We start from the raw sequence: 24,230 nt of genomic DNA on the forward strand, positions 1-24,230 counted from the left end.
CAGGGGCCTCTCCATGGTCTTTCTCAGGCCAGTTTCCAAAGCCACTGCTAAAAACCCAGCTTGGACCAGGCAGGGGTAGCTCATGTCTGTAATCTTAGCTACTCAGGAAGCTGAGATTTGAAAATCACAGTTTAAAGCCAGTCTGGGCAGGACAGCTCATGAGACTTTTATCTCCAATAAACAGAAAAAGCTGAAAGTGGAGCGGTACAGAGCTAGGCTTGAGTAAAAGAAGCCTGGGGATAGTGTGTAGGCCCTGAGTTCAAGCCCCAGGACTGGCAAAAAACCAACCAACCAAACAACAACAACAACAACAAGACAACTTAGACTACAGAAGGGAAGGAAGCTGGTCTTCTAAGTACCCTGATGTTTTGCGGCACTTCTCGGCAAACTATCCTGTTTCTAAAATGTCCCAAAGTCATACAGATATTGATCTTCTCCGGGCCTCTCGGATGGGACAAATCCCCTTTGTGATTTCATGTTGGTTAAGTAAAATATCATGCATGCTTAGGAAAAGTTCTTTTTTAAAACATAAGATCCACTGGGAAATGGGTGGAAATTAAGAGAAAGGCAAATGAATAAAATTTTCTTTACAAGTTTGAGGTCTATAAACCATTGAAATCTCCAGATGGGTGACCTAGAAAGCCTTTTGTCTAGGTGACAGTACCTGTGGGTAAAGGCTCACCTTTAGTAAGGAGAGTCCATATTGCCTCCGAATTCTTTACTAAAATGGATGTTGGAGCTGTGTCTGGGTGGCTTATGTCTGTATTCCTGGCTACTCAGGAGGCTGAGATCTGAGAATTGGGGTTTGAAGCCCATCTGGACAGGAAAGAGACAGGCATGTGCCACTGCAGGTAGCTACAATCTGAGGAAAAAGCCTCAAACTTTTCTGTCTGGGCTGGTTTTGAACTGCTACCTTCCTGATCTCCCAAGTTAGGAAGATTACAGGCAGCAGCCACCATTGCAGCCATTAGAAATATGAATATTTCTGAAGTATGCTGAGATCTTACTAAGCTCTTTTCACAAGTGATAGTCTAAATTTCAAAGATGAATCTACCTCATTTGAGGGTTAGACAGGAAATCCCTTTTTTGTCAAAGTGCCTCTTGGTGGCCTGATACTTCACAGATCCCAACAGTAGTGACTGCATATATAGGAGAAATTGGAATCTGACCGGACAAGTAAGTAAGTGCAGACCACCATCACGTGCCTCCTAGCCTCTTCATTTCCAACTCCATCTGAGGAGCGGAGCAAGACAACCCATCCCTTCTTGTTTCCTCAGGGCTGACTCCCCATACTGGCTTTGCCAAGACTCTACTTCATTGCATGGCCCCTTCCCCAGCATTCCCTGAGCTCATTGCAACACTTCCCTGAGTGGAAAATCCATTTTCCTTCAGGGACAACAATAATGACAACGTGCAAAGACATTCATGTAAAACTATTTTTTTTCTTTATTGAAATATAGCTACAATGTCATGCTGCCCAGTCTGCATTGGGGACAAGAACAGGGAGACCCTGGATGGACTGGTAAGAGAACTGCCCTAGAGGCCCTGCTTTCATATGAAATGGTTAGTATAAAAAATCATAGCATGTAACAGCATTAATTTGACATGATTAATTTGTACTCTACTTAGTATCATAAGATGACAACATGAACATTAGCTTTTATAGAGTATTCCCCAAATGAAACCTTGACAGTAAATGGTTATTCCACCACAGCCTAAGTTGACCTTGATACACACACAATGCTCAGGATCGATCTATCTACCTATATATAAAAATCCTCATTTTATATCTGATGTACATGTAGATTTTCAGTGTGTTAGCATACTTAAGACAATTCTTAACCATTAGCTGGTATTTTCTTATGGCTCTCAGCCAGTGCCTTTAACTGGATATTTTGGGGGTTTGGTAGAAATGAATCTCCTTGAAGTCTGGGAGCTGCCTTGCCTGGACAAATGCCCCTCTTCTCTTCCCTTGTAACCTTGTTGACATTATCTTCATAGTGGTTCTTTTTTTCCCATTTTTCTTCAGGACACAAACAAAGTAAAGCAAACTCCATTCTAGCCTCAAGTTTTGACTGATTTGGTGGAATTCCCACACAAAGAAGTATCTTGTTTCCCTCATTCCAAAGACTTTTCAGATAAGAGACCACCCACCCACTTTCATGAGCTCCTAGTAGAGAGAGAGACAGAGAGAGAGACAGAGAGAGACAGAGAGACAGAGACAGAGACAAAGACAGACAGGCAGAGACAGACAGGCAGAGACAGACAGGCAGAGAGAGAGATCATTCAAACTTTAAAATATGTAAGAAGTGAACTTCTATCTTATATGTGCACTTCTTTGGAAGAAAGAATGATTTAGAACTGAAGAGGAAAAATGTTTCTAGGAAAAAAGAAAAGAAATTTTAAAAATTCTTTCATAAAGAATAAACATCTCTACTCTTGGTGCTTAAAATCTTCCCCGTATAATGTCAACCACACTCTTCTTTTTGCCCCTTCCCCCAGTCTTCTGTTTACATCCTAAAAATCTAATTGTCAGTTGAGAAGTAGAAGGAGACATCTCTCTCAGAGCAAGCCCTTTAGTTTAGGAAGAGCAGGCAAGAAGAGAATCACAGCCCCTGGTGAAAGAACTGGGCACAGGATGTCATGGCTAATCTTGCTCTTGGAGTGGTCTCTGGCATGGAGACATGCATAACCAACATTTTGAACAGAGGACCTGGTGTGTCACACACCCTGCCTCTAGACAGAGAGGTCCACTACGATGAAGTGTCCTTTGAGAGCCTTGAGCTCCATGGAATGGTACTTTGCAGGGTATTGCAAGGGGAAAATCCAGGACAGCCTCTTTCGTGATGTCACCAGAAGTCTGGATTAGAGGGACCAAAGGCATCTAGACTGTCACTCAGCAAAGACACTGAAGCCTACAGATGAATTAGGACTTGCCCAAGATGCACAGAAGCATCACTCTGCCCCTCCTCACAGCTGTGCTAGGGGTATATGTAGACTGTCTTGTTACTGAGAAAATAAGGACGTGGTTACAGAAGTGAAAAGGAAAAAGATTTTTCTAGCCACTGATAACTCATGGTTATGGATCACATTTTGAGATGAAGACCCAATTGTGTGTGTTGAAGGATTCTTTTTTAAAAATTTCAAGAGTTAATTTAAAAATAAGCCTATGGTTTGTTTCTTTAACTTATAAAGCAATCTTATTTATAGGATCTCATGCCAAATCAATTGGGTAAGATTTGATCGAGACTGGGTTTGATTCCAGTATCTTAGTAGGAAATGATCTTTAAAATTTACAATGTTTGGCTGCTGTGAAGTCCTCCCTTGTTTGTTGCATGAATCCTAGCAGAGTAGGGAAGAAGGAAGGCCGGGCTCACTGAAGGAATGAGCAGAACAAGATGGACACGTTCTCACACAGATTGTTTTCCAATGCTTGGTGCTGAAGGAAACCGTTCTCTGTTAGTTTACATCTTGGTTTCACTGTCAATAGGTTTCTCAGGTTCATTGTCCTGGGCAATCAGCTGATAGGGCTTCTTCATCTCATTCTCTTCAATTACCGAGTTACCCATTTCCACATCTCGGTTCTTCAGTTCATGTCTTGACAAGTGCTCTACAATCCCAGCTCCCAGGGAGTCACCCAGCACATTGGTAGTGGTTCGGAGGCGATCCCTGTGGATGACGTAGGGAGAAAGAAAAAGGGAAGTTCCTGTGAATATCTTGAGATGCTAGCTTCTATTGTGAACTAGCTGGGGAAGCTTCTAGAAGCATCTCTTCAAATCTGGTCTAAGAATAGCCACCACACACTACACATATGATTCCCATCAGAGTAGCTATTACATGTTTTGAGGACGGGTAGCTGGTCAACTTTCAGTGACGAGGCTGAATGGAGCTACAATCCTTACAGTGGTGAATGACTCTTCTCTTTCTTTTATTTTAAATTTCTCACTGGGAATGAGGGTGTACATCTACAATCCTGGCTTCTAACAAAAGTAAAAGGCTCTCTCTCTCTCGCTCTCTCTCTCTCTCTCTCTCTCTCTCTCTCTCTCTCTCTCTCTCTCTCTCTCTCTCTCTCTCCCCCTCCCTCCCTCCCTCCCTCCCTCTCTCTCTCTCTCTCTCTCTCTCTTCAATTGGGGGACTCGAACTCTGGGCCTGCGAGTTGTCCCTAAGCTCAGCGCAAGGCTACCACCCTACCCCTTGAGCCACAGTGCCACTTCCAGCTTTCTGGTGGTTAATTGGAGATAAGAGTCTCACAGAAGGACTTTCAAGCCTTTGAACCTCGATCCTCAGATCTCAGCCTCCGGAGTGGCTAGAATTACAGGCACGAGCCACCAGCACTTGGCTTCTTCTCTCATTTTTCTTATGAGGAGTAGGGGAGTTTTAGAGTCTACGCAACCATAGTTGGACTTTACCTGTCTAGTACTCTGTCTAGTATTAGGAAAGGTACCAAAGAGACTTAGACAACATAAAGCGGGACCATTCTTTTCACTAGGTCTTTGGTCTGGAAGTGGTTATTTTTCACAGGGCCAGGGTGGAGGGGTGCACCTGCATCTGGGGGGCCGGGTCTCCCAGGGCCATGAGGAGGATTGACCCAGGAAGCCAGTTTAAGGAGGGGGCGCTCCAGGCCTCCCGGCTTCCCCCTTCTCCTCCCCCGGACCCCCGGCCTGTACTCACAGGAACCAGTCCACCGCGATGATGAGTGTGATGTCGTCGGTGGGCAGGCCCACGGAAGTCAGCACGATGACCATGGTGACCAGGCCCGCCTGGGGGATCCCAGCCGCCCCGATGCTGGCAGCCGTGGCCGTGATACTGGGGAGGAGAGCAGGGGAACAGTGGTTCAAACCCTCCTGGGTGGAGAGAGGAGCCTGTGGCAGAGCCCACGCCCTACTGCGGGGTGGGTGGGGGGGTCTGCCATGGTACGGGTAGAGGACGTGCTTCAGAACATGGAAATGACTTTGAGAAGAAAATTAATAATAATCTTGTACCACCAGGCTTATTATGTGTCATCTGATGGGCGAAGCCTGTGGCTTATCGCACCTGATCTTTGCAACAGCCCTCTTGAAGTTGTCCCCAGCAGGGACACTTTTTAAGTGAAGCAACATGTCTTGCACAGGGTTTCGCAGCATCTAAAGTGCGGTCGAATGTGTTCAGCGTACTGGTAGTGTGCTTGCCGGGCATACCTGATGCCCTAGGTTTGCTCTCCAGCATTGCACAAAAATAAACACAAAACAGCAAAAAATAAAACTAACAAATACTCACTTAAGCCTTTCAAGTAAACTTGAACATTTGCAATTCCATACAGTGACAGTCCTATTTTTTTTTCCTTTGTGCCAGTATTGGGGTTTGAACTCAGGGCCTTGAACTCTTGCTCAGCTGTTTTGCTCAAAGCGGTTGCTCTCGACACATAAGCTGTCTTTCCACTTTGTGCTGGTTAATTGGACATAGAGATCTCTCATTCCCTCCCCGCCCTCCCCATCTCAATCCTCAGATCTTAGTCTCCTGAGTAGCTAGAGTTACAAGTTTTAGTAAGAATTGGCTTCCAATGATTCCCCTTTCCAAGGGCCTGAGCTCATGTGATTATAGCTTAAATATATTAATTATTAAAGGAAAATGGGGTATGAACAAAGCTCTGCAACATTCTCATTTCTCTCTCTCTTTTTTTTTGGTGTGGAATCACTGTGGACTGCCATTTGCCAAGTGTAGAGGGGGATCACGAGAGAATATGAAAATGTTTTATAAATAGCAGAGCATTGCCTACATCTAAAGTGGTATTGATCAAGTAATGTCTGTGACAGAAAGTGCTTGTGGTTCACCATACGGTTCCCCTTCTGTGGTCATAGAATGAGCAGCTAAGATGACTCTATTTCCTAGCTTCCTTTTAGCACTTAGATTGAACTATAGCCAAGGTGTCATTGGTGGAAGTGATCCAAGAACTTGCAGCCCCCCTGCCTCCCTTGTCTTGCTGGCTGGACTTTGCGGGGGGTGGTGTGGAGCCATCCTAGGCCATATATATGAGGGTAACATCCAAACCACAGCCCTAGTTCCTTGAACTATAGACTACCCATTAGCCTGGAGGGTTTTGTGGAGCAAAGCTGAGAAATCCTGCCTTGTTTAAGCTACTGATCATTGCTGTTATTTTCCATTCTGTTATATGTTGCTGAACTTCATTTTCTAATTCAGCTGTTCAGTCCATATCACTAAGTGAACACATTTAGGAGAGCACAGAATATGTGTTACAATTACATTAAAAAAATCCATAGAAAAGGTCCCTGACAATCAAACATGGTCACCAACAAAAGATATGGAGTATGATGGTGGCAAATAAGTGTTACTTTTCACTTTTTTACACTTCTATATTATTTGAATTTTGTCATCAATGACCAAGTGAAATACAAAAAAAGCTAATAAATTACATAAACCTAAAAATAAATTATCCCCTCATCGTACCTTCTATATATGTGTGATATCCCACCTCAACAACGTCTTCACCCAGTCTTAATCATTCTCTCACCTATTAAGATCGTGCCTAAGGAGAGAAGATACTGAGCGGAACGCTTTCCTTGTACCTGATTGTAATGATCTGTCCAAAGTTCAGTTCAAAGTTGTTAACTTGAGCGATGAAGATGGCAGCCAAAGCCTCGTAGAGGGCCGTGCCATCCATGTTAATGGTAGCCCCCACAGGGAGCACAAATCTGGTGATGCGTTTGTCAACACCATTGTTTTCCTCCAGGCACTTGAAGGTGATGGGTAGGGTAGCAGAACTGAGAACAGGAAAACAGATGTCAGCAGAGTGTCCTCCTGCTAGTTCTGACTGTGTCAGTGTTTGATCTCTTGAACAGACATTCTTTCCTCCCCTGTGTCCTAACTCACAAGGAACTAAGTCAGCACTTATCTAAATAGCAGTGCAGGACTAGAAACAGCGTGATCACTTGGCAGTTCTGCTTCTGGGTTTTCCAAGGCATCATTTGTTATCACTCCCACAGAAGAACAGCCAGTGCCAACTCACCCTGCCATTTTTCCCACAGCCAGACGTCAACCGGGAGAGGATGGGAATGACAAGGACAGAAAAGAGCCATGGTTAACTTCTACCTGCAAAGGCTACCCATAGAGCTGTTCTTGGACTCCCAAAGAGATATGATGATCAACATCAGAGATGAAAAGGCCAGTTCATGTTTAACTTCCCCGCAGTTAAAAATCCAGGACAAGAAGCATCTACCTGCCTCTAACCCGAAGAGCTCTAGTGTCAAGGTAAAAGTTCTAGAGTAAGCCACATCTTCACACTCACCTAGAAGAGGTCCCCAGCGCTGTGACAAGGGCTTGCAGCAACCCTCCAATAAAAACCCAAGGATTCTTCCGGGTTACCAGGAAGTAGAGGAGTGGCAGAACGATGACTGCGTGAATGAGCAGGCCAACTATGACTGTCACCGTGTACATGGCCAGCTGCCCCCCAATCACGCCCATGTCCTCCATCTCAACTATTTTGCCTGCGATCAGGAAGAGGATGCCGAGAGGGGCATACCTATGGAAAAGCAGCAAGTTTTCCCTTGTAAACTAGCAAGTAGTAAGATTTGCTTCACATACTTGTATACTCCACTATATACTTACTTGTGAGTTTATCAGCTAAATTTAGCTTCCACATAAAAGAAAAACATACATCTTTCAACTTTCTGGGTTTGACTTAACTCTTCTTAACATAATCTTTTCCAGCTCTTTTCATTTCTTTACAGATGTTACAATACCATTCTTTCTAATGGATGAATAAAATTGCATCGTGTGTGTGTGTATGTGTGTGTGTGTGTGTGTGTGTGTGTGTGTGACATTTTCTTGACCCATTTCTCCATTGAGGGGCTTCTGGTTTGATTCCATACTTTGGCTATGGTGAGTCGTGCTGCAATAAATATGGTTGTGCTGGTGGCTTTATTGTATCCTGGTTTGTAATCTTTTAGGCAAATGCTTAAGTGTGGAATTGCTGGTTCATAGCAAATTAAACACCAGGAAGTGGGTACTGGAAAGGGGTGGGGTAGCATCAAGAGGAAAGAGGTAGACCAAGAGGAGAATAGTGCGTAATGCAGTCAAGAATCCCACACATACCCTACCAAGTTAAAAAGAGTGAAGGAAGGGATGGGTGCAGGAGGAATGGGTGAGAATGTTGAAAGGGATGACATTGATCAAGCTATGTTGTATTCATAAACTGTTTTGTGAAATGGAAACTGCTTTGTACAACTAATTAAATAAAAAGAAAAAACATTAAATTAAAAAAAAACAAGCCAAGAAACAGGGAAAGTGGTGGAAAAGAGTGGATTTCTAAACTTTTCAGTACAGGATACGATTAAGACTTATAGAAACTATACATTTCTTTCTCTCTCTTTTCTACTTTAAATACAATTTTCCCCTGAATATTTCTGAATTGAGATTGCTCTAGAACATTTTTTTTCCTTTCATACTTGTGAAAGGAAAGGGAAGGTTTGGAAGCTTTGGTTCCCACACCTGGGTCACTTTTCTGGTACTCAGATGTCCCCTTCCACATTGTCTGATGATTCTTGGCTAAGTACTGCAGCTGTTACAATTCATCATAACACTACCCAGACTTCAGCAAGTATTTTCTACCACACAGTTTGTTCCCCAAATGAAAGCAAAGAATATACAGTGCCATGTCAGTGTTTCAGATTTGCAATCAGCTTTCTTAATTCTAGGGCCACCTTCATTACTTCTGTCCATGGCTACATATCATTTACAATATAATATGTTCTTCAAATCACCTGTTTTACTTAAGTAGATTTACTTTCAGAGAATATTTTATGTTGTTGGGTAAACACAAAACTGGAACCATTCACCGTACATCATAAATTCAAAACAATTAAAATTAATAACATGTGAATGTGTACTACTACAATCAGGTCCTAGGTGTTACTCATGGGCAGTTATTGCCATTTGTGAGCTTTCCCTTGCAGACTGAAAGAATGAGTAACTAACCACAAAAATGACTTGTATGCATCCAGATAGCCCTGTTTATTCAATAGTTTTCAACTGCCTTTGTGTGATGTGTGCAGTAAACTATAACCAAACACATGGCCCCAATAGAGGAGCCAATCACTCTTAAAGAGAAATGTCTGTTGGGAACAGCGGAGGACTTAATGTGACTTGGAAACTACAATGCTTCTTTTAAAAGTCCTGAGAATGCGGGCCAGGAAATCATAGAAGTACCTGTTTTCAAAAATGTAATAACTCAAAAGTTGAGTGTGTAGGCGAATATACAGCTAGCAATGTACATGTGAGGCTCATTCAGTGCTCTTGAATGGGCTTCTTTCATAAAAGAGGTGAAAGGTGGAGGGACTTTAATAATATGAAGATAAATGTCCACTCTCAGCCCTGCCAGAATTTCAAAGGATCCTCGAAGGGGAGGCCCCCGTGGAGGCTACATTCTGATCTGTCTTTGTGCCCAAGTTCATATTCATCTGTGCATACTCCTTAAAAATGAATTTCTCTGGGCTTCAGTGGCATTAGAGACAAAGGACATGTTTAATCATGCTGAGTGAGTGGGTGTTTTTCTTAGTAACTGATGTTTTTGGTATCAGGTGCCAAGGTGGGTCCTGCATATTAAAAATAAAGGATAAAAGAAAAGTAACCCCCACATGTGGCACAAACCAAGCAAAGGGTCTCCTCCCTGCTTGGGAGACTACTTTTCAAGGCCAACACTCTCCTGGATTAAGCCTCTTCCTTTGTCTCCGGCTCTGAACATTATTAAAAGACGTTCCACTATAAATTGTGGCTTAATATTCCATAATATTTCCCATGAAACCTTCATGAGACCTTCTGTACACAACAGCAGAATAGCCATGTATTTTTCTTTCTTAGGGTTCAAACAGAGACAAACCCTGTGGGTTTGCTTTCTCTTTCAGTGGGGAGAGATTTTCTTCCAATTTTTGTCTTAGCCAAAAAAACCAAAATTCACCTTTTAAGCCTTTCTGTACAATTCAAGGCAAAATTTCATGCCTTCTCCCCAGTAACTTGCTATTTAATTTTATTTCATTTTTCACAGAATTTATGACTTAAGACTTAAGATGTGGTTATTTTATCTATTTATTTATTTGCCTGTCTCCCTGAAAAGCCTGTAAGATCCAGCATTCTTGTAAGGTTTCTTCACTTATGGGTCCTCAGAGCTTGTCTATCACATAATAGGTGCAAAGTGGGATTCCATAGGCTGTGAGGTAGAAGAGTTGACACCTTTCAGAAATAAGGAAGTAAACTTAAAATAGGCTTGCAGATACGTTTGAGACCTCAAAGGGACAGTAATGTATCCATTTCCTGTGCTTTCCAGAATGAGACCATTTTAATTAGGCATTGGGCCTGGTGAGGCATTTTTCTCAGAACAGAACATGGTTATGGCCAAAACATCCTGTGCACAGTAATATAGCAAATGGAAATACATACCACATTATCACTGCGACCAATCTCATGATGGCTTCATTAAGTGAATCAAAGAAGTCTCTCAGGGCTTGTCCCTGTTCCTTCATGTTCCCAATCACAAAACCAAAGCACATGGAAAAGACAACTAGTCCCAGGGCATTGACTCCATTCACAGATCCTGCAACGGGGACCATTTCTTCCCTGATCCGCGTGAGAGTCTCCATGGCCTCTGACACATTATTTACCACGGCACTCATGAGTGTTTCATTGGATTGGACAGGCACTTTAAAGCTTCTCTTCTCATAGTTGGTTTTAAACTTAAAAACAGGAAGCACAACAAGAATGAACGGTTTTAATTTTTCCCTGAATATCGCTACTGCCCACATTTTCTATAATGATAAATGTTATTCTTCATTCAGAAGATACTGCAGGAAGTGTGAAGATCTATCTATCTATCTATCTATCTATCTATCTATCTATCTATCTATCTATCTATCTATCTGTTTTATGTTTGTATGTATGTATGTGTGTGTGTATGTATGTATGTATGTATGTATGTATGTATGTATGTATGTATGTATGTATTTGTGCATTTATCTACCTAACCTGTGGCAATTCCCTATTCTTCAAGAAAACACACATACTCATATAAATCACAACACTCATATACACACCTAAATACATAATAAATCATCATAGGAAGTTGCTGTCTAGTGAGATACTGTTTCAAATAAACATACTCATTTACTTTTGCTTTCTTCCAAAATCCTAATAAAGTCTTTATAATGGGACCATTAAAACTCCACCAACTCAAATGTTCAGAAGTTCTTTTGTTTTTCTATGGGGATCATGCTATAGGATCATGGACAAATCGCCTAATGTCCTTTCTCTTATATTCCACAGTTGTGTAACTGGGATAACGGGGCTGGCTCTACCTCCAAGTGTTGCAGTGATGATCAAATTAAACACAGTAGGTGAGAATACCATGTAAAAATTTAAGGTACTACATTAACATTGGTTAATGTGCCCAGTGAAAAGTCTTTCAAGGATCAGACCTGGCTGGAGATTGCAGTAGTATTAAACATGCAAAAATCTCAAAACCAAGATTCAGGTCATTTCTGGTATTATCAGTTCTTAAGGATATGTGCTTTTTTGATTAATAGCTGACGATAATTCACTCTCCAAATCTGTAATGGTGTTTCTCTTACCTCAAGAGATGGCCTCTTCCCCATAGGCTTCTGCATAAGTCAGCTAGGCAGGATTACTGAGAATGTTGCTGTGACCACAGAAAATAATTAAGCCTATGGTTTTAGCAACAATAGGATTCCTGGCCTTGATAGTGATGGTGGTAAAGCATCAGTCGGGATCAGAATGTGTAGCTCTTGACTGGATTGAAGGGGAAAAAATGATGGCCGTGCTTGAAGTGCTCAGCCATGACTTTATGAAAACTGAGTGAGACACTTTCTGGTCCATTGGAAAATGACTATTCTCAGACAAGGATGTGGCCAGCTGTCAATGCTCACATCCTTGAATAATTAGTGGTACTGCTGGTCCTGTTAAGCAAAAGGAAAATCCTATTCCAGTCAACTTTCTAATCTCTTTGCTTTGTTGGACATTTATATATTTCATAGATTATCCTGGGTAAACTTTTTTTATCCTGATTATCCTTTCATCTCTTTCTTCTTAAATACAACTTGTAGGCTACTCAGAAATGGCACATCATTTGCATTCTGGTCCAAGCCAACTAGATCTGGGGAAATACATTTGCTTATTCTTGAAAAATCATGCACATGCAGCCCAACTCAAACTGAGTATAATAAATCTGCACCAGTAGGCAATTTTTCCATCTGAAAGATCTGGAAATCAGCATTTTTGATATCACTTAGTGCCAGCTGACTAACTGGAATAGCCACCAACCCCATGTGCTGGGGTTGGCTAGTTATGTAAAAAGGGGTTTATTGTTTATGATTATCATTGTTTATGAATAAAAGAAGTTAGAGTTTGGCTGTTTAGTTTTTTAAAGAAAGGATTCTTGTAATGTACATGTACAGTACTTTAAAAAAACAGAATTTTGTTGTTGCTGTTGTTGTTGTTGTTAGTGGTGGTGGTCATAGAGTCTTACAGTGCCAGCTATTGGTGGCTCTCACCTGTAACCCTGGCTACTAGGGAGGCTGAGATCTGAGGATCGCGGTTCAAAGCCAGCTGGGGCACTAAAGACCATGAGATTCTTATCTCCAATTAACCACCAGAAAGCTGGAAGTGGCACTCTGGCTTAATGTGGTAGAGCACTAGCTTTGAGCTGAAAAGCTTAGGGATTGCACCCAGGCCCAGAGTTCAAGACCCAACCCATGATCCTCCCCCTCCCAAAAAAAAGTCTCATGGCTGGCTTCGTGGGCTGGCTATGAACCATTACCCAAGATCTCACCCTACTGAATAGCTAGAATCACAGGCCCATTGGAGTGTGGCTTAATATAATTTTTTAAAAGGAAAAAAAATCAAAGGAAGTCTTGGAAGTGTAAAATCTGCTTCTCCATGAGATTGGGTTTGATTTGGCTTCATAGATCTCAAGCAGAAAAGTTCAGAAATTACAACAGGGGTGAATTGGCACCATCTGGAGAAGTGTTTGAGAACTATTATTTGATTCAGAACGTCTGTTTTATATTTTGAACAACAGAGCTTTTATAGTCAGTTGAGGTTAGAATAAACTTTACTGATATTTTAAATTTCTTAATGGTAGGATACACTTCTACCATTGTGCAGTGAGCTAAAATTTGCTTGAATAGAAAGCTGTGGGAAGTGGATTTTATCAGAGCTTCCAGGTAGCTGTCTCATCATCCTGGGTGTTGATTTCTAGGAAGCAGAGTGGAATAGTTGGAAGAGGATAGCATTTATAATCACCACCATGGATCTGAATTCTTAATTCTGCATCTGCCATTTACTACTTGTGAGAACTTGTGCTGGTTACAAAATCTCTGTTCTAAAACATGACGGGCTTCATTGGTGAAACAGACATTTATGTGAGGACTAAATATAACATTAGTGCTTGGCACACAGCAGGCATTCCATACATGGTGGTGCCATTCTCTTCTGATATGGGTCTCCTTCAGAATCCCTAAGGCCCTTTGTAGACTTCTAATAAACATTCCAATGATGTTTTTAAACCAAAAACAGGGACTGAAATAATCTCTCTAATCTTCCAAACAGAAAGCTGTTAATGGAGTTTGCCTCCTTCATAGACTTTTGCATATCAGCTGTAGGGAACAGGGAGAGAAAGAGTGTCCTGATTAGCTCTCTTAATAATAACAGAGACTCAATGTGGTATTTGTGTGCAAGATATGTTGTGTCTGGCAGCTGTGGCGTCTTCAGTGGAAGGCCCATAGAACCACCACTTCTCCCAAATGTTCCAGAAGAGCCTCCTGTTTTCCATTTCATTGGCAAGAGAAGTGATTCTTATTGTAGAGAAATGGAGAAGACAAAAAGGTTTCTATTGATTTAAATGGCAAAGAGGAATTTTAAAGATGAATTAGCAGTTGTAGAATGTTTACCTGTTTAAAGCAGGCTTCCACCAGGTTTGGAGGGAACATGTTCCTGCAAAGAAATTAGCAGTCACTTGAAAAATTTCCTCAGAGAGTAACTTTGTTCCTTATACATTGCTTCATTTGTATCTAAAGACTCCATTGAACCAAATACCAGATGGGAAAAGTGAAAAGTCATTTTTCTGACTTGAAATGGGACATATGTTTGTTTCTAAAGTGTGGCCTATGCAATTTATATTTTCAAGAAAGTCTTCAACTTAACTGTACTCTTGTCATCCAAAGACATTCTTTATTCAGCCATTTATCAAAAACCCTACTCCTAAGAAGAATCAAAGGGAGGCCCAAATGCCTTTTGTCAGCAGTGTGGATGATGGAGGTTTTATTTAGTCACAGTGATTTTTGGTATTCCACCATAGGTTTAAGGAACAAAAGCTCTCAAAACTCATAGTCAGGCTGTAGAAATTTTTTTTTCCTCTCTAACCAATCTTCCCAAAGACATTCTGGGAGGATGGATTTGAGATTCTGTCTTTAAAACTTCCGAGGTTCTTTAGTGGCCAACAGAGAGATGACTCCCCAAATCTATGGTAGGGTTTGCCACATCTTCAAAGACGGTCAGGAAAATGTTCAGGTAATAATCTGGTCAGGGGATATGACATTGAGTAAACTATGGCATCCATCTACGTACGTTAAAGATGAGAGTGGGTAAAATCACCATTAGGGAGCTAAGATTTCCAACTTAGACTTGGAGAGGAGATAGAACTAAGGCAGTTATGAACTCAAAATTCCAGGTTATAAACGCATACCTTTCTTCCTATGGTTTAGACCACCCTGCTTCCTTTCTCTTCTCACCTATGCTTGTTTTCATAATAGAAGTATGCATTCAGAAGATTTCTACATTAATGCTCAAGTGACCATATAGGGACAAGGTGTTCATATACTCTTCCCTGGGGTAAAAAGGACCAGAAACTCACAGGCCTCTGATAGACCAATCAGGCTGGAGATTCCAGTTTTCAAGATCCCAGTTCTTCCAACAAAGATAGAAATCATGGTGAAAGACTCTTAATCCAAACTCCCTGAAGTAGAGTTCATGGAACTATGCAAGTATGAACTAAAGATAAACATAATTATAGGATGCTAACTTGGTATGGAATAATGTTATGGGGTGGCTTGCTACATTCATATCATTGTGATTGACTTCCTAAAAAGGGCATTGAGAAAGAAAGCTCCAGTGGAGTTTGGGCATAGTGGTTACCAGGGAGGCCAGGTTTGAGGGTAGACTGAGTAACAGTGAGTATAAACCTACTTCAGTCAGTGTCATCTTGGGGTCAGGGGAGGCAGAGATGGTAAAACAAAATTTTAAAAATAACCCTTTGAGACTCTGAACTGCCAAAAAGAAAAAAAAAAAAGGAAAAACAAGCTCATGCCCCTTGCCGCTGGACAGATGGTGCGAAGTCACCCACGGTAGGAATTCTTTCTACCCATATTTCCGAGGGGCCTAACCATCACAGTTGAAATGGAGTATGAAATCAGTCTCTTGCAGGAACTTCCTTCAAGGGACTGATGGGAAAGCATTTGCAGGTAAAGAATTGTAAAGAAGTGGGGTGGAAGGTGGAGTGGGATGGTAGAAGGATACGGGGAGGAAGGTTCAATGTTGAGAAGACAAGTCTAGTGGGGGAACTGCAAAAATGGGTAGAGATCTACAGACCGGTGCCAAGACAGCTTCCATGTGTCCCTCTTCTGTCTGCCCTTCATTCTTCTCTGAGACCTGGGAACTAACCTCCATGGGCTGTGGTGTATGGATTCCTTCACTTCTCTGGGTCCATTGAGTCTGTCTAATGTCAAGCACTTCCAGACCCCAGAGCAGTGATCCCCACGTATCCATTCTTACAAGTCTTTCTTTGACAGGTTAGGTGACCGTGCCCTTCCTCCAGTTAAAGCTAGATCTCCTACTCTGAGGCTGTTCTCCCATGACTATGGCTCTTTCTTGGTTCCAGAAACAAAACAGCTTCCTACTATTGTTTATCATCTGGCACCTCATCATCCCCTGGGGGATTCTTTCAATCCTGACTGCACCTTCCCAAACCACTGGTCCTTTAGAGGGTGGAGCATATACCTTTTTCAGACTTGACTGATACCAGGGAAGAAGTATATATAGAGAAATAGGAAAGTACCAAGATCAAACCTTGGCTCACCTCACAGTTCTGTGAAAGACCAACTTCTTTTTAAATTTTTCCATATATTTTTATTATAATTAATAGAAGGGTTACATTATATTCACCAGATAGAGGATGCATTACTTCACATACTTGACACCCTGAAAGGCCAGCTTCTACCAAGTCTGTTTCAAGAGTTAGATCAGAGTCATTTGTAGGAAGAGTGTGGTTGTGACATAAAACAAGGCTAAAGAAACTATCAGCTAGTCTTTTATTACTATTCTGTCAGATCCTTTTTCTCATAAGTAGTACAGGACAGGACTGGTCAGTGGATCTTCTAATGTCCTACTGGAATCATATTTTTACCTATAGTAAACAATGATACAGACCCAAGTTTTGAATGAGCAGTCCCACGATTAGGCTAAAAACTAGTTTTCAACATTCAGGCTTGTGAAAAGTAGGTTAAGAATGATTCACATTCCAAGACAAACTGAATAATGGAGAGAACTCAGTGATGAGATTCTGAATTTTAAAAGCAGGACTCTCAAAATCGGTCACTTCTGGTTCTCGTTGCTTCGATGAGATCAGAAAATTGATCCTGGATTTATTTTCTGTGAGAAGATACTTCTTTCAGATCCTTCTTCCATGACTGATTAACTACTCATGGTACAAGGGATTCAGTGGGCAGAACAGATACAGGGGATATGCCTGGAAAGACGTACCTGATTAAATCCAGGAAGGCATCTGCAGCAGTCACTTGTACAACTTTGCCTTCTCTGTACATGTTTTCCTTAGTGCCCTTCCCAGGATGGATGATGATGACAATGATTATGCCAATCACCACAGCAATGATGGTGGTAGTCATGTAATAGACTACAGCTCGCATTCCCATCTTCCCTGAGGCCTTACTATCTAGGGCCGCCATTCCTGGTGAAGGCAAACAGAAGATTTTCAGAAAGTCAGTCCAAGGAATTCTTCAGTAGGAGATAATGGGAACAGTGTTTCCTTCTACGCTTGTTTCTCCTTATCCCACCCAACAATATGTACTACAAGAACACAACCCCAGATATAATCAGATCACAAAAGGTGAAGGGGGCAGGAAAGTCATAAGATGTCTAGACATAGTTGTGTCATGATAACCCATTTGCTGCCCTAAGAATTGATTCTGAGTGGGCCAAATATTATCAGCTCGTTAATGGTTTGAAAGTGCATTTAGTGTCTCTCCTCCATTAGTATTGGTTGGAGGTACCGATGAGTATGAGTAATAAGATAGTATGTGTACATCCGTCCATGTGTATAATGGGATACTTGAAAATTTTCTAGCAGGGTTTGTTAAAGAGAAATCTCTGCTTCTCTTTTTGCCAATTCAGTACCACAACTTGAGTCTTATGTCTTCAGAAGGTCTCTTGTAAATATGTTGAATAAATGAGGTGATCAACTGAATGAAGAGATGAATTAATAGATGCTTATAAACTAACAGAACAAAAATGTTTCTGGCAGTATAATGTAAGTTTATTCAAGTTCAAGCACTGTGATGATTCTCACAGGTGAACTGGCATTAAATATTTTCCCCAAAATGTATTATTTTGTACGTTTTTCAGAATCTCTTTCAGTGTCTCTTATGCAAGATGTTATTATCCTAATCACTCGCGGGTCTATCTTCAATTTGCTATTTAAGTAAACATTAAGTTCTAAAGCCCAAGTTCTCTGTTTCAATTCACCTATTCTAATTAATCTTAAAACTATTATGTTGGTGGTGTTCTTATTCTTGTACATTGTTTTCCTCTACTTTGTCTCATGGGGTCTAGCATACTTCCTTACATAAATCTAGGCTACCGTCTCATGGTAAAGCACATTTTCAGAATTTTAAGTGTCACCTTATTTGAAAATGGAGACAAGACTAAAGTTTTCTAATTCAAGAAGGAAAACAATTGGGCCTGATATAAACTATCACAAAACAAAACTATCAAGCCAGGCCCCAGTGGCTCATGCCTGTAATCCTAGCTCCTTGGGTGGTTGAGATCTGAGAATTCTGGTTGAAGCCAGCCTGGGCAGAAAAGTCTATAAGACTCTTATCTCTAAATAACCACCAAAAAGCTGGAAGTGAAGCTGTAGCTCAGTTGATAAGAGCATTACCCTTGAGTGAAAAAAACTCAGGGATTGCACCCAGTCCCTGGGTTCAAGCCCCAGGACCAGTACTGAGAAGTCCTAAAACACAAAAATCAAGAAACAAACAAAAACCACTCCCCAAATCTACAATAATATGGACTTTTCAGATTTCTTAGTTGCTCATCACTTTGCCTCTTTCTTTATCCTTCTCAATCCCATTATAACACTAAAATCCAATTATAGTTAGAGTATTTTTTCCTTACTATTTAAGATTGTGCTTCTATAAATGTATTAAAAGGTTATATTGCATTGCAAGGTAGGTAACAAATTTTAATGGTGTCTTAATATTTAGATCGTGACCACGTTCACCCAAATAAATTTAGAAAAAACATGTCTACGTCAGATAACACGGTTTAAAATTTACCCACATTTGGATTTGTTACAATTTTGGATTTACCCTAAACTGTTGTTACAAAGGTAACTGGAGGTGAGAACTGAAGCACTGACTTTCTGTTTACAATCACATTTATATCTGAATCATATAATTTACAGTGTTTATAGTATGCGCTTCTTAGATTTTGACAGTATTATATTTTATCAAGAGCCTGTATGGCAAATTAAAAAGTAATTTTAGTCTAAGACCTTAGTTAACTTCACATAGAATGGAACAAAAACTCAAGCTCATGTCATTCCACATGAGCTTTCTGCTCAAGTGTATTTCAGTGCATGAGCTTTGAACTTCGTTTGTCTCTGTCTGTCTTCTTGATATCAATGGCTAAATTTCAATTTATTGAGATGGCTATATTATAAATGATCTCAGCCAAAGTATCTCATCTCTCTATTTTTCGTCTTAGGTAGGAGTCACATGTCAAAATACCTTGGCTTTGCTGTGCTTACAAAAATTTCTGTAGGAGGGGGCTCATTTTTCCCATGACTGCCTGAACTTGGCACTATAGCCAGCAATTCCTCTGGTTCTTTTCCTGTCCACCAGTGTAAGTACAATAGGCCGGATGCCCGACAGTCTTGTCCACAATGGTCAACCTGTGCTATTCAGGGAGAATGCTGTGGTCAAGACAATATTAGACCCCAGCCTGACAGGGAGATGACGAGAATTATTTCAGAACTCGCAGCTGTAGGGTTAACAACTCTTGACAATAAATTTTATACATTTAAAAATATTTAAAAAATGAAAACCAGTATGAAAGTATTTTTCTACATTTTCTAATTCTGAAATAGCTGGAGAAAAACATCAAAAGACATCTTAGCACATGAGAGAATCAATAGCCAAAGGAGGCCTCACTTGCTGCTGTATATTGGGCCTTTCTTTTAGAAAGAGAATTAACTGATGTTGTTTTCATCAAGGAAAAGGACAGATAAGAACTGTTTAGAGACCAGTTCTCCAAGTAGATCCTTTTCCTACAGGAATCCTATACAAGAACACTTGCTCACCTCAGTTCCTTGGGTATTCCAACTTGTAAAACTAAAGAAACCACCAGCAACAAGGCCATACATTGTTACCAGGGCAACAGCAGGACAGATGCACACATCTGCTACACACACAATGACCTTGACACTGGTGGAACCAGGAAAACGGAGGAAGAGCTCTGGAAGATAAAACTCCAAGTGAGCAGAACACTGTCCTTCTCCCACACCTGAACCCTGGAACCATCCTCTTTCCCCAGCCTCATGAAATATGAGAGACTGAGCTTTATACCACAGACTAAACACACATGTCAGAATGTCTGGGACAAGACCGAAGCACTAAATCACTTTGTGTAAAAGGAAGCTTTGGCAGAAATACCCTAAGTGTATGGGGAGGGAAAGTTGTCATTCATTTAAAAATATATGAGAGAAAAGTGCACTGGGGTAGTAGCAAGACAGGAAATCACGTGGGTATGAGGTACTTGTGGAAGTTTATTACAACAGCCACACATTCATTAAGTATATGTTTGAGATATACATTCAGACGAAGTAGTGAAGGTAAAAAATGCTCTTACTGTCTCTGCTGTCATTAGATCTGAGCTTAGCTAAACCAGCCTCTTTGGTCTTTACTGGGAAAATCGGTCACCATCAAAATCAAGACTCTCTTGAAATCCTATGTTATAACTATCACCAGAGTACCATGATAACTCATCTGGTTACAGAAGGCTTGTGTGTTTTGTATATTTTAATATATTGTATATATATATATGTGATATATCATATATTGAGTTCACTTTTATGCTGATCCTCTGGCTTATTCATCAGGTCCTGCTTCTGGTTGATGCTATGTTCATTTGAATCTCAATGATACAATGTAGATATTGTTGATAACCGTGTACAAATGAAGAAACAAGAGACGAGAAAAGTTAAGTAACTTGCCCAATATTGCACAGCTAATTTGTGGCAGTGGCAGAGTCTAAACTTGTACTTCCCAAAGATTATTTTTGCTGCTGGACCCCTCTTCTTATGGGATAGCTGCGAGCTTCCCATGTTACACTTGCTTGTTAACCATGATGGTTTTGTCTAGCCTTCTTACCCCAAGTTCAATGTTGACATGAGTTACCTGGCTTGAAGAAATTAATTGTGGAAGGCCTCTAATTTCTCCACATCCCTTAGATTTCTTGGAAGATTAAACTGATTAATACCACCTTTCAGAAGGAATGGAGAGGGGCTGGGATTGTGGCTTAGTAGGTAGAGTGTTTGCCTAGCACTCATGAAGTCCTGGGTTTGATTCCTCAGTACCACATACATACAAAATTAAAAAAAAAAAAAACAGAAGTGGCACTGTAGCTCAAGTGGGAGAGCACAATAGCCTTCAGCAAAAGAAGCTCACAGACAGTGCCCAGGTCCGGAGTTCAAGCCCCAGGACTGGCAAAAGGAAGAGGAGGAAGAGGAGGAGGAGGATGAAAGAGAGAGAGAGAGAGAGAGAGAGAGAGAGAGAGAGAGAGAGAGAGAGAGAGAGAGAGAGAGAGAGAGAGAGAGAGAGAGAGAGAGAGAGGGAGGAGGGAGGGAGGGAGGGAGGGAGGGAGGGAGGGAGGGAGGGAGAGAGAGAGAGAGAGGATAGAGCACCACAAATTTATTTCTAGAAAAACAGGCCAGGGAATGCATATTCTGGTGGAAGTAGGAGTGCCATGAAATCTTGCTGCCTGAGAACATTTGAGTCTTATTTTCCTTTCTGAAATAAAAAAATCTATCTGTCAGTAACCAATCATCAAGCAAGCAACCTGCCTGGAAACCTATCAGATGTTCACCAATGAATTTTAAGTGTCAAAATAAGAATGAACGGAATGGCTTTCTAGAATGGTAGAGATTAAGGCTTTGCTTCAAATACCTGGGTAATTTAGTCAGTAGTCATTTAGAAGAGAGGAGAGGAAGAGAAGAGAATTTCTTGAAACAAACATATAATTACTTCTTTATTAAGAAGATAATTTTTCAGTAATCAGCTTAGAACAAATACACACAAATTCATTATTATTTTTCTTTTTGTAGGCAAGGAAGGGGTATTTCATAAATATGTATGCAGAACTCTGTAAGTCTGTATTCTAAATTAGATTTCTTTTGGTAAAATATTTACTGTGGCTTCTTGGAAAATATTTTCAGCCAAATATTAAAGGCTAATACAAATGATGCAGCTTTCCAAATCATTTGCATGGATTTCATTTTTCCATCTACTGAAAAATATATGTCATAAATTAACATTTTTCAGTCTATATCCTCCTCCTACCCCCTCCCGCTCTACACAACAGTTCCTATGTCTAGGTTTTGAAACATGAAATCTATAAAAGTGGGCTTCTGTTTTGAATTGTCTTTCCACGTATTCTCAAGATGCTTCATTGTTCTTCCAAGGCCTCTGGACCAGGCCCAAAAAGAATAGAAAAAGGCAAGTGTAGCTGCTGATTCAGGAAGCTGCTTCAGTTTTCAGTTCATTTTAGATGTATTCCTTCTCTACAGTACACTTCTCAAACACACATCTAATGAAAGCCGCCTGTTCCCAGCCCTCCTAGAATTTCAAGATGTACAAATTTACAGCAAGAAACCCAACGATGAGCTCTAGTGTGTACCGTACTCATAGAAATACAAGGTGATGGAGTTTTTAAGATAGAAAAACTAAACTTTAAAAACCCCCTATACTTTATAATTTCAGATTGTCTCAAGCAGCTGTATACTGCTTGCTTTAAGGCACATGGTCACCCCAGAAAAGAAAGGGATACAGAGGATCCCAAATATCAAATAAATCATTTAAAATTTGTGCCAGAAACTATCAGAATATTTTCTGCACTGAAGAATTTTCTTCTGTCCCCTTGATAAATTCAAGTGCAACACACTATGTTCTATGATTCTATAAATTCTGGAACTGAAGGCTAAACTTTAAAAAGTAGGTTTCAAATTGTTGGTAAAGAACACTTGTATCACAATTTTGAAGCATTGCACATAAGGCAATTGTAACTTTGGAACTTGATCTAAAAGGCGGTATTCAGAGCTGGGTGTGGTGGCTCATGCCTGTAATCCTAGCTACTGGGGAGGCTGAAATCTGAGGATCAAGGTTCAAAGCCAGCCTGGGCACTAAGGACTCATGACTGACTAAAAATCCTGGGACTCTTATCTCCAATTAACCACTTGGAAACATGAAGTGGTGCTGTGGCTCAAGGGGTAGGGCAGTTTCTTTGAGCTGAAGAGCTCAGGGACAGTGCCCAGGCTCAGAGTTCAAGCCCCCCGACTGACCAAAAAAAAAAAAAAAAAAAAAAAGGCAGTATTCCAAGAACTTAAGGCCAAACTCAGGCATTTTAAGAAGCACATTCCAAAATTTTAAAACTGGGCACTGGTGGCTCAGGCCTGTAATCCTAGCTAATCAGAAGGCTAAGATCTGAGGATTGCCATAGTACAAAGCCAGCCCTGGCAGAAAAGGCCATGAGACTGGTATCTCCAATTAACCACTCAAAAACCAGAAGTAGTGTTTCAAAGTACTAGATTGCTCACCTTGAGCAGAAGAGCTCAGTGTCAGCACCTAGGCCTTGAGTTCAAGACCCATGACCAACAACAAAAGAAATAAAACTACATATGTCCCAGTGATTGAGAATGCAGACTGTGCTATGGAATATATGGATTCTACTTCTGACCTTACTACTATGTAAGCCTCAGTTTCCTCCTCTGTAAACTGAATTATGACAGCTCTCTCGTAGGGTTTTCAGTGACATTGAAGGGACTCTCAAATGGTACTTGGCACACAGTAAGCACTCAAGCAGTGCTAGCATTATGATTACTCACTAAGAAGATAAGTGATAAGCAGACTATTATTCACCAAGGATTATTTTACCTCACCAAATCTCCAATGCTCATCTAGAAGAAAAGACTAAACATACAAAGCAGTGTATGATAAGTGATGGCTACAGCCAATCTGTCTTTCTCTACTGGACTTCCAGAGCCAAGAGAGCAGGGCAATCTGTTTATTCATTGCCGTAGCTTCAGTGATTTAACAAAATTAAAACCAAACCAAACAAACCCAAACTAGAACAGTGCCTGATGTTCTAAAAGGTATTCAATAATTATTTGTTGATTAAATGGTCATTGTTATTTTTGCTCTGCTGGAGAGGGACCATGTACATTTTTTTAACACTTAGATTGGGATTACTTAGATTACTATATGGATTATAAATAATTAACTTTGCTTTGTTTGGAAATATTCTGAAATTCAGACTTGCTGAATGCTCAGGCAGGTTGGCTTTCCCTCAATTAACCCAAAATAGTGATGCTCATTCTGTCTGGAAAAGTGAGAGCTAGACACTCTGCACAAACGGCAGCTAGGCAAAGCCAGCATAACCTGAAATTTCAGTTCTGGAGCTGAGATGTGACTTAATGAAAGACATCATAGAAAGTCAACAAACCTCTTCTCACCATCCCAGGTACTTTTCTTTCCTGTTTTTCCTTTCTCTTCTCTTTCTTTGCTAATATATTTCACTCTCTCAGATGAGCCTACAGTAATGTCATTGTTCCATCTGGCCATATGTCAGTAGAGGAAAGATCAAATACACAACAAAATGCATGGTAG

The 24,230-nt window shown here is 40.7% G+C and overlaps 1 protein-coding gene across 2 annotated transcripts in view; it reads right to left on the reverse strand.

The window, feature by feature from the left end:
- Positions 1–1,422: 1,422 nt before the first annotated feature.
- Positions 1,423–24,230, reverse strand: part of Slc1a3 (solute carrier family 1 member 3) — a 78,898-nt gene continuing 56,090 nt past the window's right edge. For both annotated transcript variants that reach the window (XM_090332039.1, XM_090332040.1), the window contains 7 exons: positions 16,816–17,020; positions 13,950–13,992; positions 10,429–10,721; positions 7,283–7,516; positions 6,564–6,758; positions 4,672–4,806; positions 1,423–3,669 (listed from right to left, as the gene is read on the reverse strand). In XM_090332039.1, coding sequence (XP_090188165.1) covers positions 3,465–3,669; positions 4,672–4,806; positions 6,564–6,758; positions 7,283–7,516; positions 10,429–10,721; positions 13,950–13,992; positions 16,816–17,020 — 1,310 coding nt within the window. In that variant the 3' untranslated portion in view covers positions 1,423–3,464. The remainder of the gene's footprint in view (positions 3,670–4,671; positions 4,807–6,563; positions 6,759–7,282; positions 7,517–10,428; positions 10,722–13,949; positions 13,993–16,815; positions 17,021–24,230) is intronic.

Source organism: Megascapheus bottae, chromosome 4 (assembly GCF_031878675.1).
Source record: "Megascapheus bottae isolate mThoBot1 chromosome 4, mThoBot2.hap1, whole genome shotgun sequence".
NCBI lineage: Eukaryota > Metazoa > Chordata > Mammalia > Rodentia > Geomyidae > Megascapheus > Megascapheus bottae.